General features: G+C 42.2%; 1 protein-coding gene and 1 long non-coding RNA gene across 8 annotated transcripts in view; one reads left to right on the top strand and one right to left on the bottom strand.

Annotated features, from left to right (window-relative positions):
* ATP8B (ATPase phospholipid transporting 8B) overlaps positions 1–8,635 on the top strand; it is a 174,988-nt gene extending 166,353 nt beyond the window's left edge. For all 7 annotated transcript variants that reach the window (XM_065452444.2, XM_065452445.2, XM_065452447.2 and 4 more), the window contains one exon: positions 4,716–8,635. In XM_065452444.2, coding sequence (XP_065308516.1) covers positions 4,716–5,240 — 525 coding nt within the window. In that variant the 3' untranslated portion in view covers positions 5,241–8,635. The remainder of the gene's footprint in view (positions 1–4,715) is intronic.
* Positions 8,636–11,505: 2,870 nt separating this feature from the next.
* Positions 11,506–18,001, bottom strand: LOC139054686 (uncharacterized). The gene is made up of 2 exons (XR_011511431.1): positions 14,950–18,001; positions 11,506–11,725 (listed from the first exon to the last, which is right to left on the bottom strand). It is a non-coding gene; the product is annotated as an uncharacterized lncRNA (long non-coding RNA).

Below are 18,001 nucleotides of genomic sequence, written 5' to 3'. Positions count from 1 at the left end.
AGGTGTGTTCACTTGGCTTTATCGCTTTTTGGAGTCAAATACAGTTCGCGTCTCTGGAGGCCTTATAATCCTCCACGCGTCGACCACGCATGCACTGCGGACAGCAGGACAGCACGACAACGCCGACAGCGCATATGCAGCTCAAGTGTTCGTACTATTACTGTTGCAATAAAAACATAGCTGTTTTAGGTTTAGGTGTGTTTTAAGAAATCCCAAGTGGTAATAATTAATGCATGTTTCTGTGGTTTCCGTTGTAGACCACAGTGAGGCTTTCTGACATCAGATTTCATCGACACCTATTGTTGTCTTTTTCCAGATGCGCTAGGCTAGTGAGTGCTTAAAACTAAGCTGATTCTTGTCATGCTCATGGTCCAGAGCTTTAGGTCTTATCTGCTGTACCCCTAGAGCACAGCACAAAGAACTGCAGTCATGTTCTCAGTGGCCTTGCTGTTGCCTCCCTCCAAATCGCACGCACACGTGGCATTGACTTTGCATGCCACAGTGGCTCAGTGTGGAATTTTGCTGCTGAGAACAAGGTCGATTATTGGATTCCCAGCTTTGGCAGCTACATTCCGATGCTGGTGGAATGCAGAAACACTTGTGCACTTAGATTGTTAAAGGGACACTAAAGAGAAACACCAAATTATTTTTATACTGGAGGTGGGTGAATATTCGAAGTTCCGAATACAAATCGAATGTACAGTCGACTCTCGTTACAGCAGACCCTGATAAACCGCCAAAAAATGTCTGTTTTATCCAAGTCCATAATATGCGAAATGCTTCACTTCCTAAACTTTTGTTGCGATGTCCAACAACTTTATTGCAAAGAGCGAGTGACAAACGTCCAAAGTAAAATAACAAACAAAAAATGGCGCAGTTTCACCCGAAAGGCGGAAGCATCAGTTGTGATAGCAAATGAAACAAGATAAGCGCGGCAGCAGAGGCAAGCAAACGGACCTTCATGCGCTCTCTCTCGCTTCAACGCGAACTTAACCTTGAAAGCACAGTGCATACGAAGCTACTTTGTCCGCATCGCTGATTGCTCTCAAGATAAGGCGGCCGCAATGTAAGCAGCAGCCACTGGAGAACTCCCTCTCTCTCACCTCACCTTTACCCCCTTCCTGTGCCTTGCATGCACGAAAGAAGATGGTGCTTTTCCACCCCTCCTTCGTCCCTCGCATGCGCGATGTGGAGCTGCAAATGTCAGCTGACCCTCGCAACTCAGTTGTCAGCCCGTGTCGATATGGCAAAAGTATGTTTTATAAGGCCAATTTTGAAAAAAATTGTTGCCAATTTCTTTCACTGTAGCCAATAGTTTGTTGTAGCGCGGTCCATTGAAAGTAAACTTCGTTGCATTAATGAAAGAGGTAGAACATACTAAAGCTGAAGTATGGTCCGTTGTATCCGAAAGTCTGTTGTACACAGGTCCGTTGTGATGAGCGTGGACTGTATTAGACTCTCTATTTGTATTCGTTTTTGAAAAATAATTATTTGGTATTTTCAAATAATCAAAACATACCAAATATTTCACAGCAACCAACTATTATAGCCTGGTTGCTGTTCTCCCTCTGCTAAACAAAGTATCAGAAATTATCAGAATTGAAACAACGACAAAACGTTTCGAAGCATTGCAGGAACACAACGGGTAATGCAAGCTTTATTTTTGGTTTCGTAGTGGTACTCAATATTACAACCTGTTATTTTTGCTTGTAGTCTGTCATTTAGTGTTTTTTGGTACTCTATAGTCATACATGAGACTTGTCTTTTACACTACAACCAGACATCTTCCTTTGCACCTTTTTACATGTGTCTATGGCATACAAGTCCTTTAGCAGCTTTTTTTTTCCCCACAACTTCTGATCGTTTTTTGCTAAGCACTTATTTAGCATTCTCAGATAGCTAGTCATACAGTAGCCATTCATTCCTGGAAACCTTGTTTGAAGCCAGGCTCTAATATGTTTAAAAGCTATTCATGCAGTTTTTTGCAATGGCAGTTAGTGATCTTGTGCTTAAGACTGATCTCCTTTCATCTGATATTTAGCTTTCCTTCTCGCACTTAGCAGTTCCATAATACTTCTGCTGTAAATATAGGCATCTGCATTTGATTATCTGAAATTCAATTCAGTATTCGATAGTTACTATTCATATTCAATCCGTACTCAAGAAAGTTGATATTTGCCCTTGTCTATTCTATACTGATAAAGTATGATTTCAAAACCTTATCTTTGTTAATTTCACGGTAAGAAGTTGATTACCATATTTACTCATGTTAGGCCCCCATTCCTACTTCAAAGTGCAACAATTTGAAAGAAACATTTCACTAAGCATCACGCATATGCCTGCGTGCTGCTTAATTTCCCCAAGCCACTATTAGATGGCAGTAGCTGTCCTGCCAGCAATGACAGTGTGGTCACCATATTCTACACTCGGCACCAAATTGCAACTTTGGATGCTCACTGTTATGAAGTGGCGTGGTGGCGCTGGTTAGGCCCAGCCAGCAGGTGTGGCGGGCAGCAAGCCGTTGCGAGATGTTCGCCTTTAAAAAAATTATTACCACTTAGGCGATAGAGTGTGAGGTCACGTGCATTGGCTGCACCGATATCCATGTGCGGAAAGCAGAGTTTGGACTCATGGGCAATCAGCTACCCACTTCTGTGAACATCAACCAAGTTTGTGCATGCATTTACTGGACGGAATGACATCGGTTTGTCATATGAGCAGAAAGTGAATAAAGCTCCACACTGATTTTGTGCAGTATAGCCTATACTGACAGTGGCAAGAATCAAGGTCACACATGTGCGGTAGTATCTGCAGTTCGCGACAACCTGCAACGCACATTTGGCTGCATGATGGGTGCACACAAAGCACACCTGCAGCCTCAGGCCATCACAAAATTTAAAGTGTACTTTATTTTAATGGAGCACAACACTGTGTGAAAGTCCATAAACGAATTTTCTAATGTGTAGGCACTCTTAGAAACGAAATTGGTTTTACCGTCTCTATTTGCTTTTTCAAGCTGCCCGATTATTCACATTTTCGCAGCATTGTCTGTGACCGAAAAATCGGTCAGTGACTGTAGATGTAGTTGTGTTATATTGCATAGTAGTCTGAGTGCAATTCTAGGCTTCCTTGAGTAGCTACTATAAGCCTGCCTCATGTAAGTAAAAGCTAGTAATGCTCAGAACAATAAATACTCAGAAAAAATAAAAGGTACGCCAAACTTACAACTTTCAATTTTAGTGCCAAAACTACAGCATAGTACATTGGTGCAATATCACAGATTTCAAAGTATTTTCTTGTTTTTTTATCATTGCGCCGCAGTGAAAATGATAGAAAAAGAAACTTGCCAAGTTCTCCCTTTGCCCCTTTAGTATAGAATGCAGTCCATCTTCACTGATAAATTAACTAGGCCCGAGTAGACGCGGTCAAAATCCATGATGGCCACGGCGAGCTGGCACGTGACCTTCTAGGTGGTGTTGCCACCCATCTTTCGTGTTTGTGTCCTTTCTCGTTTACAAAGCCTCCTCTCTCATGGCAAAAGTTATGATATTGCACAAATGTAAGTTGCTAATACAGCTAAACCCATTTCTTTTTCTTTATTCTTCCTTTAGAGTGGCCCACATGGTCAATATTAATTCACTGCCCCTTACAATGCTGTCCCCCTCACAGGCTCAGGTGTTGCTTTGGCACATTTGGCATAATTTGAATTTGATTTGATTCAACATTTACTTCAGTGCCTCCATGATGCATGTAGTACCATATCTGAAACAAACTACCAACATAGCTGCTTCGCGTGATAGCCCCATCGTTGGCACAGCCAGCCACCTGGGCATTTTGGCTCGTGCTTCGAACACGTTGGTGCCAAGGAGCAGAGTTCTCTTTTGTTCTTATTTTTTCTGTTACTTCATGGTATGGGATTTTCATCAGATTTGAAATAACTTTTCCTCAGTTCCTAATAGCTTTCCACAGGATGCCCTCACTGTAACCACTCGCAGTAAGGTGAATAAGCTTTCCACAGCTTTTCACCTGAACCTCCTCACTGACAAATTTCAGTGCACTTGGCACGATGTAAAACCAATGCACCAAGCGGTGCAACCTTCGCACTACAAAATGATGCGCCGCCTTTGCAGGTTTATCCTCAGGCTTAAAATGGCTTCCAAACTGTGCTGCACTTTAGTTTTTTAGCATTAGGCAAGCAGGCATGAAACCAACTAGTAGCAGCATTTTTGTTGCCCTAACTGTGCTATTAATTATAGACAGTGTCAATGCTGCATTTAGTGTTCATCCTGCCATTCTTTGCCAACTATCGACTACATTACAGACTCTCGTTTACGATTTGATTTCAGGCACCACAGGGTCATACAAATCCTTAAGTACAAGTAATTATCTTTTGTGTTTTGTTTCATAAAATGACATTGAATCTTGATATGACATTTGAAAAGCAGACGTGACACTGAACGTGACAGTTGGCTGCAGGCCATAAGTTAGGTGAGGATTCTGGTTCACAAGTCTTAAATGTGTTTCAAGAGTCAGTGGGAATTTGAGTTTCCTGCACAGCAAAAAGCACCCTGTCATCTCTGCATGTCTATTTGACTTGCTTCAAGGTCACATTGAAATATTTTGGGTGTACATGCATGTACCTTAATAAATATTTAGCAGGAAGTCAAGTGCAGCCGAAAAATATTAACTGTCCTCACCTGTCTTTTCCCATGCAGATTGCTCTGGACACGTCGTACTGGACTGTATTCAACCACATTGTCATCTGGGGGTCTGTGGCATTCTACCTGGCTATGACATTGCTCATCAACTCTGACTTTGTGGGTAACCAGTTCCTCGGCTCTCTGCGCATGACGCTTGGCTCGGCACAGTTCTGGTTTGTGGCATTCCTCACGGTTGCCGTACTGCTGCTGCCTGTGATCGCATTCCGCTTCTTCTACACGGACGTCTTCCCCACGCTCTCGGACCGCGTGCGGCTCAAGCAGCGGCGGGCGCGCCGACTGCGCCGCGAAGGTGCACCAGAGAGCGGACTGGGTCGCGCCACAAGTGTGCGGCAGGGAAGCCGGCGTCGTTCAGTGCGTTCGGGCTACGCCTTCGCGCACCAGGAAGGCTTTGGCAGACTCATCATGAGTGGCAAGATAATGCGGCGTGCGCGCTCTGGTGGCAACTGGAGCAACTCTCTCCATGTCCCTCCCACATTGCCCAACCAGCCAGACGACACAAGGTCCCCACCATTGGTGTGAGGAGTGACTGATGCGGTGTGGTTTTCCCCCTTGCATTTGTGCTTTGCAAGAACAGTGGAGTGCACCGGCAAGCACTTCTCGTGCCATCGCATTGACACGGTGTCGACATGGTGCAACCTGATCTGTCCTTGCACATCAGTGCATATGTGCTGGTCAGGGCCTTAATACGATTGCCCCAGAAAGCCCCCCTGTGTGTGGTGCTTCCTGGCATTGCATGGCACAGGTGCTGCAGTTGTACGGTCGTGATTGCGATGGCTTCGCTGCCGTTGTGACTGTGATGAAATTACCGCAGCATGCACTCTGCTAGCTCGTGGTGATGGTGGTGCCGTCTTTGGTACACGTGGGCAGTGTTGGCCCACTCCGCATTCAAATATTGCGCAACTGCATACCAGTACCGCTTTAGCGCAAGTGACGAGTCTTCTTGCTTTGTCACTGTTGTTTCCATTGCTGTAATGTAAGAAAAACCTACCTCCCTGCCTGTTATATGCCTATCGCTGTTAAGTCTTAACTCACTGTAACCAGCAAGACAGCTTGAATTTGTCATGTAATGCACCAGGCCACTACAAGGTGAGCGGTAAGCTACATTTGACAGAAGTGCTTTTGTTTCCTTTCTGTGCCTATAGAGCTTGTTGCGTACTGTTGCAATGCATGCAGAAAATCAAATACTCGCGAGTGTTTTGAAAATGGGAATTTTGATTTGAAGTTATATTTTGCCACTGCAGAGGTTGATCAAATGTTTTTGTTTCTTGCTCTAGTTTGTACCCCTTTTTCTTTTTTTCTTGACATGTTGGCTCTCCATTTTCAGGCATCATTTTGTACAGGTTCAGATGGCAATATCAAGAGGATATTTTTGAAGAGAGCAAACTTGCCAGCATTTTTATAAGGGAACTTGGGGATTAATGGGGTTATCCTGCAGACTACTACTAGTAATGTGCACTGATGTGTGACGCTTTACTGCCACAATGCTTTGATGATTTTTACTCTGTGCATTTTTGCACTTGGCAATGACTGTCTTCTTTTTTTTTCTATGCATCATTGAAAAAGGTGGGAAGGAAAGCTTACCATGTTATTTATTTCTTTGTTATACATTATACCATGTGGATTTCTTTTTTTAAGCTGTTATATACAGGTTGTTTTTTCTTATTTCCTGCCCCGATGATTTTACACTTGCTTATCAGTCACTGTAACAACCAGATTGTGTGCACGCATCTGAAAAGTTCTGTTTTGTGCTGTAATGTCTTGAGTGATAATGTTAATTATTCCAGCAGCCAGGTTGCAGGTGCAAGCCTTCTGAAGGTACCTCATGTGATGAATGTACTGAATGATGATGATGACTGTGCTTGAAGGATCAAAGAATTTGCCTAATCGTGAATGTCAAGAGCTGCATCCATTATTTCGTATGAAAGAGTGTAAAGAAAGTGAACTCGTTATCATATTAAAACCTGATAAGGAACTATTTCTTGTTTCCAAGATTACCAGTTAAGTATGTCTTCTCAGTGTATCACCAATTACTCATGGTGACAAGTGACATGTGAATGAGGAGGACACGACGCAGAGTCGTGACATACGTCATTTACATTCATTTGCCGATGTTGCCATGCCACTATACCCGTGACGTCACACCAACTTGCAAGTCTAGGCTGATCAGGTGGTTGGTGCTGTCAAGATGTGTTGATAGTGCAAATTTTGTTCCCATTTTCTTCTTGTAACAACAACATTGTGTAATCAACATGAGCATTAGAAAATGTGTGTGGAGTGTTTGTGAGACTGACTGCGCTTACTTGGCCAAGTGACTTTGAACGGCTAACTTTGAATGAGTGCTGGTGAAAAGAGCTTTGTATGGCTTGTGTTGTTACAGAAGAGTGAGGCTTCCAGTGTGACCGCTGCTGGAAATTAGATTTTATTTCTTCTTTTTTCAATGCAGCCTTTTGTAAAATGGCTTGGCACGTCCTTGTAGAGCTGCTGGCATAGGTAGCTGATGCAAAGCAGGCCAATGAAACTGCATCGTACCTGCCAACACTTCTGGTGTGAAACATAATCGTTAGGAGGACAATAGACATCAGTACTAGTGACAACGATAATTATGTTTGAGGAATGACATTACAAATCCGCAGTAATTTTTGTATTCTGTCCCAAGCGACTCCTTTTAGGATATAAGTCGGGGGAAACCAGCAATGCATTTACTGGTCTCTTTAAAGACTAGAGGAAAACACCACAATTTTTATTAACTCTACCGTGGAAAAATTTAAAGAATATTCATGTTGCAAAGAACATTGTTAGCAAAGTACAAAAGTGTGATGCCAATGTGTGTTCCGCAAATTACATTGAAAGTAGGGAAATATTGCAAATCAAAGATTGCAAGTGGAGCGATGAAATTGTTTAAAGAAGAAAGAGATGAAATAAAAGGGCACATTGTTATGGCTGCACAGACAGTGAATACTAGAGCGCATTTACTCAGTTTGAAGGTCTACTAGTGTCTCAAATTAGGGCTGCAGATGGGACTGTCCATTTACGTAAGGGCACACAGTGAGTCAGTATAGTCAGCAGAGAGCAGCATGTGCTATCACATCACAGCCTTAATTCTACATGCTGATTTCATGCGTTATAGAAAGAGACATTTCATGAAGCACTTGACAGATTACAAAATGAGGGTCACATTTTGTCATTGGGCCTTCCTCATGCACTGGTCACGCAGATTGTTTGATCTATCCGAATGGATAACCTGGAAGTTGTGCGTCTCTACCACTACACTTGAGCGCTTTGTAACTACCACGCTAGTTTACACACTGAAAAATTTGAAAACATGAGCACGATAAACTGGAAGATGCACAGCTTGTGCTTTTCGCATGCCTGTGTCGTTGACAAACGCCAACTGTGACCCGCCGATTTGAACTTCCCAGAGGCTTGAAAACCGCACACTAGTTTGTTGGCAAGATCCGGAAACTGCTGAATGCAGCCTCCAAATCGTGCAAACATGGCAGTGAACTCTTTGCAAATGTTGGTCAACTTTCTTGAGCAGTGAAAAATTCTACCTGTGGCAGCAACAGCGAGGAAATTCAGCCAAAATTCTGATGCAGCACTGGCTGCTTTTGACGTGCAGAGGATGCATGCATTGTCCCAATGCACTTATGACGTATTCTCATACATTCCTCCAGTTTGAGAAAGTGGAACACAATGCTGTATTCATCTGAAGTGGCCACTGTGCTTCAATAATACCCCTTGGCAATTCTTGCATAAACATTTTGTTACTAAAACACTTTCACTACCAAGCTTTCTCAGCATCTACTCTACTTGAAGGCGGTGGGCTGGGAACACATTTTTCAAGCAACTTATCGCTAAAATTGCCAAGGAGCACTGTTGAAATGCAATGTCTACGTCAGACATTGGGCCTAGTGTCCTACACTTTGTCAAATCATGGAAGTGCTTAGAATCAAGGCTCATTTAGGGATACAGGGATGCTGTTTCAAGGGTGCTGATGAAATTGCATGCTTGACTTTTAGCACAATATAGCTATTAGCAGTAAGCAATGACATACTCAAACATAGCGTACTGCAACTGACTGTCATCCAAGAATGGGGCGTGCTGCCTTGAAAGAATCTTCGCTGTGCTGAGATAGTGTCTTGGAAGTTTTGCAAACCATCCATACACACCTTCCCAAGCATGCCAAAATGTGCTCTTGGCAGTTTTACATGACGGGTTGGTTTGTTAGCTTTTATTTTTTTTTTTTACTTGTTCAATATAGTGCAGGAATGTGGTTATGCCAGGACTTGAGGGTCAATTCTGACTTTATGAGCAGTAGTAGCAGAAATTCCACTTGTCGAGCAATAATAAGAAAGTATGATTTATCCATTCTGTTTGCTTCAGTTAATTTCAGGACGCCTCTAATGAATTATGACCACATGCTTGGTGCCCCTCGAGCATTCTATGCTGCGCCCGTTTTTATTACATGCCATTGTCATCTTTGGTAGTGTTGGTGTTGCATTAAGATATCAGCAATGACTGCAAGCTCTTCTGAAAAGTTGTCTGAAAATTTTGCTTACCTCACGCTAGGTCACACTGCCCCATGGCTTCAACATGAAGCCAACATTCTTTTCCCCTTAACTCTAAGTGCAGCAAGCTTGATGGTGTGTGATGAAATAGTCGAATCTTAATTATCAAATGAAGTCACATCTAAGATGAAACTACCTTCACTGCATGAAGATATATGTAGGTGCGAAACGTTGTAGGCTTCCTTTGTTATATCCATGTATGTTTTGTCAAGGTTAGACTAAATGCCTTGTGTTGAATGCAGACCGTGCATTAAAGAAGTACAGACACTGTTTTTTTTCCATTTTGCTCTGAAACATTTACAAGTTTGCTCATTCACAAGCAATATTCAATAGTATTTGCAACATTCTTACACATCACGTTGTAAGTTCAGGTCATATGCTTTCAATGTGAATAATGCAATATTTTGTTATCGCAATTGCTGCCTTCTGTGTATGTTCAAAAAGAATAATTATGGACAGGATGCATGTATGGATTGTTTAGAAGACTTGCATGGTTTGCAAAGTCTGTAAATGCAGTCTCTCGGAATTGAATGTGGGATGTGGACAAGTTTTCTAACATTTCATAGTGCCATCAGGTACCACTGTTATTTTTATATGATGTTGGAAGTGGCACTAGAGTCTATATACAGTACAATAGTTTGGGGCACTTATTTTGATCCCAATCATTGCAGGCCAAGAGATGTGGATTTGGGCATTAAAAGTTGTGTCTGTACTTCTTTAACAAGAAACGCACACAGCTCTAATCTGGTCTCTTCCATTGTGGTTGCCCATTTAGTGGTTGTCATGGCCCCGACTGACCCAGTGCTATTCGCGGTGACAATATAGCCAGGATCGTAAACACTGTTGTCATAACTTGTTCAAAATTTGCATCCTGTTGCATAGCACATAAGACCCAGCAAGGGCACCTTTTAACATTGAATGGTGCACCTTGTTGCATTCAACCCTGGGATATTAGTCTATTTTTCTTGGAGTAATTTTTCAAATTGCCATTTGCATGCAGCTAGCTAGCAAGGCCCTCGTTTTGTCGGCGATTAGCGAGCAAGTTCCTGAGGAGAATGTCTGCTGTTTGTATGTATAACTCTGCAAGACGAAAGGCCAGACAAAAACGGAGCATTTTTACAAAGCGCCAGGAAGGCACATTTTTGGTCTCGGGTGGTAAGAACATTGCAAACGACATGCAATGCAATTGAAGTCCAGAGGGATGCCTACATTTGCTGCCTCAATGAGCTTTGCATGGCTTAACTGACCATATCATGCGAGCAGTTCTTGTATGAGCAGTGGAAGCATTGTTTGCAAATAAACTACCCTCTCCATCCAACCTGTGCTTCTCAAAGGCTACTGCTTTCAAAGGACTTTGTAGTTTGGTCAATTGTATGACAGGAGGAGAGGTATAATGGATTCAAGGCCACATATCAGACAGTAGATGCAGGCCCCTCTACAGAGTGAATGCAGTACAATAGTAACAGATTTTAGAACCTCAGCCTGGCCATTCTCTAAAACAGGTAACAGTCAGCTGGTTTGTTAAGCATGTTTGCAAAGTCTGCATTGTCAAGGATTGTCCAAAAATAGTGGTCCTCTGAAATATAGATAAGTTGGGTAAAAGAGTACAGAAACTGGAAGAAGGCCGAGTTTTAACTAGTATGCATATGTTTTAGCATTACTGTGAACGGAAAATCAAGAGACTGAGAACCTTCCAGGACATCGTGATTAGAAGAGAGCTGCTAAAGGTCAGAATTAACAGAGTTGTCCTGGTATGCTGATAAAACATACATACCGGGTAAGACTAATCTATGCTGCAGCTTGCTTAAACATTACTACAAGCAAGGTTGATAAATATGCAGACACCTTTTCTTCCTGCTTTCAATGGGCAACTCAAGCATCGACCCTTGTCTTCAGGAGTGCAGTGCCGGGCGGTGCAGTTTGCCTTTGTTATGTGCCGTGTTGATGGCTAAGCTTTGCAATATATTACTGGAAGTGAATTTTCTTCTTTACCACTAACAGTTCCATCCTGTGTACTGTCTCGCAACAATGGAGTGCCTTAGTGAGTGCTGCTAGTGGGAAATGTTCATTGTACCAAGGCTTGCGCTTGTGTGACCACATTGCCCGGTGCAGACTACTGAGAAGCGGCATGTCAAGTGAAACATGTATCTGTACTGATGGCTTTGTTGGGCTTGTGCACAACACATCATGGTATTTCTGCAAGTAAACAACACAAGGAAAAGCAAGTTTCTGTATTGTTATTTTCTTTGCGTCGGCCACGAACACTTGAGTGTGCAGGACTTCTTAGACATTTGGCATAGAAAAATACTCCACTCGTAAGAATAACAAAAGATGTGATTAGTAATGCGTGCTGCTGCAGTTTCTGTCAGTAGCTCAAAGTTTGTCGAAGTCTTCCTCGTTGACTCGCGGCTTCGTGAAACCGGTTATCTTCAAACCCTGAAAAGGATGCACCATAGCAGCAGCTTTGAAAAACAAAACAAAAGTCAGCAGTAACCCGATAATAATAAGTCCACGTAATCCTGATACATCTCTCAAATGATTATAAGCATTTTTTTTAGTCCTGCTAAAAAATTAGCTAAATAATGCTTGTTTACAAAGGCACGCCACGCTACTGCATGCTGCCCGTTATACATTACATGCTCCTGAATAACAGTGACAATTAATGAGCGAGAACAAGGGCTCTGAAGGGCTTGACTTTTTTCTTTTTAGTCGCAACCATATCAAATGACAAAGTATTGGAGAGATGGCACCAGAGTAGCTTAACTGACAAAGCACTACATGCATAAAGTGGCTTTGGTCCCCACTTGTGACAAGTTATCTTTCGTTCGCTTTAAATTCCCTTTGCCTGATTCTCTTTCATTTCAATTAAACACATCAATTAAATTATATGTTTTCTGTGGCTTTATATTCTGTTGTTTGATATGATCGCGACCTTCAAATAACTTGCAGGCACATTCCTGTAGCAAGTGAAAGCAGCAAGATTAAAAACAAGCCTTGTTTAAGAAATAGTCAACCTTGCTAGAGTTTTAAAAAAAATTGACTGCATCATGATGTCATGAATTTAACAGCAACAGTCGCTAGTTAATGGGCGTTGATGGGAGAATGCAGTACAGTTGACTTCTGTTAACTATATCGACGATACCAACTAGACTGATCGAATCCTCCGGCTGGTCGAATTAAACGAAATGCACAAAAAACGCTGGAACATGCTTATTCATTTGGCAGTATTTTCCAGATTCTGACACGCCCCCGAGTCAAACACGCGCCTCCTTTCAACGTGCCCAAAGTACTAAAGTAGAAATGACATCAAAGCTTCTAAACAAAGTAGAAATCTAATGCACACACGATTTCTTGGCAAGAAAAATGGGTGAGGTGTGTTGCATAATGGTGCCTGGTTTGCTTAAGTCAGCTTTGCGGCAATACATAAGTGTTGAGCACGTGAACGCCGCAAAGGCGGTTTTGGTATCGTGTCCGATTGCATAGCGCAAGCAATCTTCAGCACAATGTTACATGAAAAAGAATGCGCGTGTTAGAATTATGTAAATACTGTAATCAGACTCTGTGAAATACGGTTATTACTTGAAAATATTCCTAGGACAGGACGAAAATAGGCGTTTTCGATGGGAGATGACTCGTGTCCAATGCATTCGCTGTCCCCTAACTCCGCCGAGTCAGATGCTACCACTAAAGAGGTCAATATTGGAGTCACAATACCGGTCAGCCATGTGCGCACTGACTAATCAAGTGCAAATTATCTGGCAAAAGCCAATTTTAGGATCAAAATAAGAAAAGTTTGGGCCCATAGAAACGCATGGGCGCCAGCCGAGATTGAACGAACCGAAAAAATCTAGTTAACCCAAATCAAATTGAATGAAGTGAAATGAAGTTAATTGGAAGTCTACTGTATCAAACTTTGTGGGATTCTCACAACGCACCAGTGCACTGCCAGGCTTCAAAAATATATTACGGCTGTGTGCACTAGGTGCAGCGCACATTCATTAAGGTTCTCAAAAGAACGATACAGGGCACCTTTAAAAAAATTTTTTTTTATCCCCCACTTGGCATTTTATTGTAGCCAGCAAAGCTCCTCAATTTACCAGCAGCGTTGCTGCTCAACACCTCAAGACAATAAGCTACTACTGTATAAGACCATCAGCTCAGCCAACGTTTACAAATTTCAGTTTAGGTTTTTTTTAGTTGCTTTTAGTCATTCTCAAGTCTGGCTAGTAATGTGACAAAGCGACCACAAGACTCTTAGCACAGCAGCTCTTCTTCACTGGGGTTCCAAGCAGAGAATTCCCCTCTCACAGGTGGGAATATTGAGCTGAAATTTTACCAAGAGAGAATTTTCAGAAATTGTAGTGACAACGAGAGAAATCACCTCTAGTGAGGACAACTAAAAATTGCAGTCTATTTAGGCTCTTTATGGCCTTAAATGGAAGATAAGGAAACCCTGTTGGCACTGTCAGCAAATTAACGAGCCCCTAACTGTACATTTACCTATGGGACCCAGTAAAGAACTCGTGGTAAATGTAAATGTAAGCTGTGCTGTAACTTGCCACACGTGGTAAAAAAATACAAACAGCACAAACAGCAGCTGCAGTGTGCTCTACTGGCACACTGTGACACCAATCCACTGATGAAGAATTCTTACTACCAATGGTTTGTGCGGGTAACACAACAGTGGTTCATTGCTATTGTTAGATTAACCAGGCAAGTGGTGATGCTAATCGCCTTTTTAAAAAGATGGGCAACAGAATGCAACTATGGTGCTAAACCTGCCTGTTAACAAAACACAAATGCAACAAAATATCCAAAGCACCAGACGCTCTTGTGCAGATATGCACAGTGTGGTGCTGACTGTAAAAACTTAAAGTAAACTAGTGGCAAAAAAAAAAAGAATGTGTGGAGGTATTTTCAGGTGCCTGCAGGGAAAGAGAAATTGGAAATTTTTGGAATTGGAAATGTCCCTAAGAAACACGTAAGCTGTGAGAGACGCATCGTAGCGAGGGCACACAAAATTAAATTTGCCCACATGAGGTTTTTTTATGTAGACGAAAATCGAAGTACACCAATGTTTTTGCATTCCACCCCACTGTAACACAGACACCGTGGCCAGGAATTAAATCAGCAACCTCAAGCTCGTCAGCAGTGTTGCCAATTCAGCAGTTTACCCAGAAGAATGTTTCCTAGTTGATGAATACTAGGCTTTCAAGATCTCAACCACCACTACTTTCACTTTGGACGACAGAGCAGGACTGTTGGTCACAACTTACAAAACCAAACATTTTTTTCATCCCATCTTCACCTACACAGGCACAGTTCTATCTCACTGCCGTCCCCACTTTAAGACAGCTCCACCCTCAGTGGCAATGTCAAGGAGCAGTTAAAGAAGAAAAAAAAGGGGGGGGCAGCTTTGTTTTCGAACAAAGTGAAAGAAATTATTTTACCATTTGAATAACTATGATGCTATTGCAGGCATCTGCAGAGACTTCCAGTGAAATGGTGCAAGGCATATAAGAGCCAAAAATTTTCCAGTAGCACACCAACGCTACTGCATGATCTTGCCAACATACTTTCCAATTAAACGCTCGCACCCCCCACTACCAAGGGTGAAAAATTGCTGAAAGCTCTGCAAATAATCAGTCAGGTGCACTCACCTTTCCAACCACTTCTGCGGGCAAGCTCTTGGTGGTCTCACACAGGCGTTGCTTAATGTCTGCTTTCATTCGCTCCAAGGTCTCCCTGCAGCAGGAAAGAGGAAAGTGTTTTGCACTGGCTTAAAAACTAGGCACTCTGCAAGATAGTAAATGGACCAGGTTTATAAGCAAAAGCTCTGAGTACTTCCCAAAGCTAGGTTGTTTATTTAGCAACACATTACCTACTTAACTGTCACAGCCGATGTCAAGTATTTTGTGGTGATTAAAAATAATAATGTTAACTTTCTGATCAATACTCGGCACATACAACATGAACATGTAGTTGGAAGCCAATGAGTGCCCAAGGACTCTCTAGTCGGAAGGAATCTTGTGAATGGCGCCAGTTTCACAATATGCATCCTTCAAGGGACACTAAATGCAAATATTAAGTCAAACTAAAGTGATAGATTAATGCTCGAGAATGTCTAAGGCGTCAGTATTATCATGAACAGAGCTTTAGTAATCGAGAAATTGAGGTAAATGCAGGACACAATTAGAGACACCCTCGGGACTTTCAAGTACTAGCCTAGTGACGAAAGCACTCATTATAATTCTGTCGCTAGAACTCGCCCAGTCGTAATAAAAATACAACTTTATTAAATTATGAGACAAAATAAAATGCTGCTTGTTCAGTTCTATTTGATTCTTAGATACAAAGAACTCACTGACATTACTCTTGACAACAATGCGGGCGGTTGAAAGGTTTCATTTTCTCCACTCTGCGTCGCCTGCGCTTTCACGCTTCAGTAGATTCGTTATCTCATAGTGCTGCGCTGGTTTTGCTGGCTCGCGAAACTCACACAAACTGCAAGTGGTAGAGAATACGACATCCATGTGATGCCGCATAATTCCTGATCGGTCGATGTCACTTGACCAAGAGCAGCTGCAGTGGCAAATCCAACGCTCTGTCTTAGCTCGGTTTCCCCATGGCCGGGCGTTTGCGTTTTGCACAGAAAACCATAGCACCGTCTGTCGGGCACCTTTTACTCACCGATGATAGTAAAGGGCGGTGATGGCATGTGTAACGTCACCACTCTCGCTCGGAAGCAGGCGATTTGAATTGCACCAAATGCATGTGGACCTTTCCGACGCAATTTCCTTGTTAAGTCTTTTTTAGCACGAAACAAGTGCTGGGACTCCAAGTCGGCTTAGTATATTTGCCTCTAGTACCACAACATACACCGATGGCTTGCAAACATTCATATAACATTTATGGCGACGATTTTAGAGTTTTTTGGGCCAAATATGCCCAAAAAGTGCAATAATACAACATTGACAGCTGAAAACTTAGTGGGAAAATTATGCACAGTTAAGTGCATTATTAAATGGAATCACGCTATATTCTGAAGACATGTCCTATACCATAGCTGGTCTCCAAATTCCCACAGAACAGATTCCCACAAAACAGAAATAGCTGCCACAGAGAGCGACACCATTGTGCCATCATTTTACGCAGATGCAAATACCACTCTTGAATTCCTCACGTTGGCCTAGGATCCATGGTTTAACTTGGGCGATGAGCATGTCATCATTAGGGAACTGCCTGCTTTCGAAAATAACTTCATAGATGGAAAGAGGTGAAAATCTGAGGGCGCAAGATCAGCAAGTACAAGGAATGACGAAGAACTTAATATTCGCGGGAGCATGCTAGGGGTGTGCAAATAGTGATCGTTGAGATTGAATTGAATATGAGTTGAATAGTTTTCGAATAATGAACAGCCATTACGACAATTGATAAAAAATGATGGTCACATCCCAGTATTCTTAAATTTAGCAAGTTTCTGTCATTACATGGTACGTTATGAAGCATTGTTTCAAATAGTGACTGTTGAGAGTGAATCGAATATGAATTTAATAGTGCCAGAAGCAAATCAAATATCGAATACTTTTTAAATAATAACAATTATTATAAAACAATGCTCATATCCCAGTATTGTTAAAGCATGTTTCTGTTGTTACATAGTAGGTTATGAAGCACTGTTTATTAAAAGCACAAATGGAGCATTAAAGTCAACCGTGTTCCTTTGTATGCACAGGGCTCTTCAGAGTGCAAATAATCGTGCTGCAGCCTGTAAAGTATGGCTACCTTAGTGACACAGTGAAAACTTACTGTACTTTTTCTCCAATATTATGTTCAATTGGGAGCAGTTGATGTTTAGGAATATTCTGAATGTATTCGAAAAACATTTGCATTTACGAATAGCAATGATTCGATTCGAAGGCAGAATTGAATAAGACACTATTCAATTAGTTATTTGGAAGTTTCAAGTATTCACACACCCCTAGAGTGTGCTTCCATTTGCACAACGTGTGAGTTATGAGCAGGAGCATTGTCTTGCAAGAGCAGGACGCCTTTTTTTGATAGCATGTCATGGCTGCCTGTTTTCATGGCTTCCCCCAACTTTGTCAGCACGTTAGCACAGCAGGTCTCCATCACGGCGACACCTTTCGACAAATCTGCCACTTCTTGCTGGTTCCAAAATACTGTCAGCGTCACCTTCCTAGCCGAGGGCTGCACACTTGCCTTTTCATGGGGGCAGCAAATCGCAGTGCTTCTATTGCTTAAATTGATATTTAGTTTCTTGGTCACTATGGCGAACCTGTGTTTCATCCAGTGTGATCTATATTAAAAAAAAAGTCAACTTGGTTTTTAAGGCACGTGGCCAAAAGTTCAGGGCAGCAGGTCACACGGTCCTCCTTGTTGAAGACAAGCAAGGAACCCAACGTGCTGCCACCTCTTTCATGAGCAGATGTTCCTGAATTATATTTTCTATGGACCCTCCACTGACCTTGATATTTTCAACAAGGTAGTTCTTGAATGGTTAGGAAGCAATCTTTCAAATGACGGCCTCAACTTTTCAGACAGTGTCCCAATCAATGGCTGAATGAAGTCGACCAGAGTCAATGCCATTTCGACCAAATTCTGCCAAAATTTAATCTATTGATGCCACTACTTGATGACATCACATTACGAGGCATCTGTCCCATACACTGTCGTTATTTCTTGAATAAA

The sequence above is a fragment of the Dermacentor albipictus genome, chromosome 1 (assembly GCF_038994185.2).
Source record: "Dermacentor albipictus isolate Rhodes 1998 colony chromosome 1, USDA_Dalb.pri_finalv2, whole genome shotgun sequence".
Taxonomy (NCBI): Eukaryota; Metazoa; Arthropoda; class Arachnida; order Ixodida; family Ixodidae; genus Dermacentor; species Dermacentor albipictus.
The sequence above is the reverse complement of the archived record's forward strand: the minus strand, read 5'-3'. Positions and strand labels throughout refer to the sequence as shown.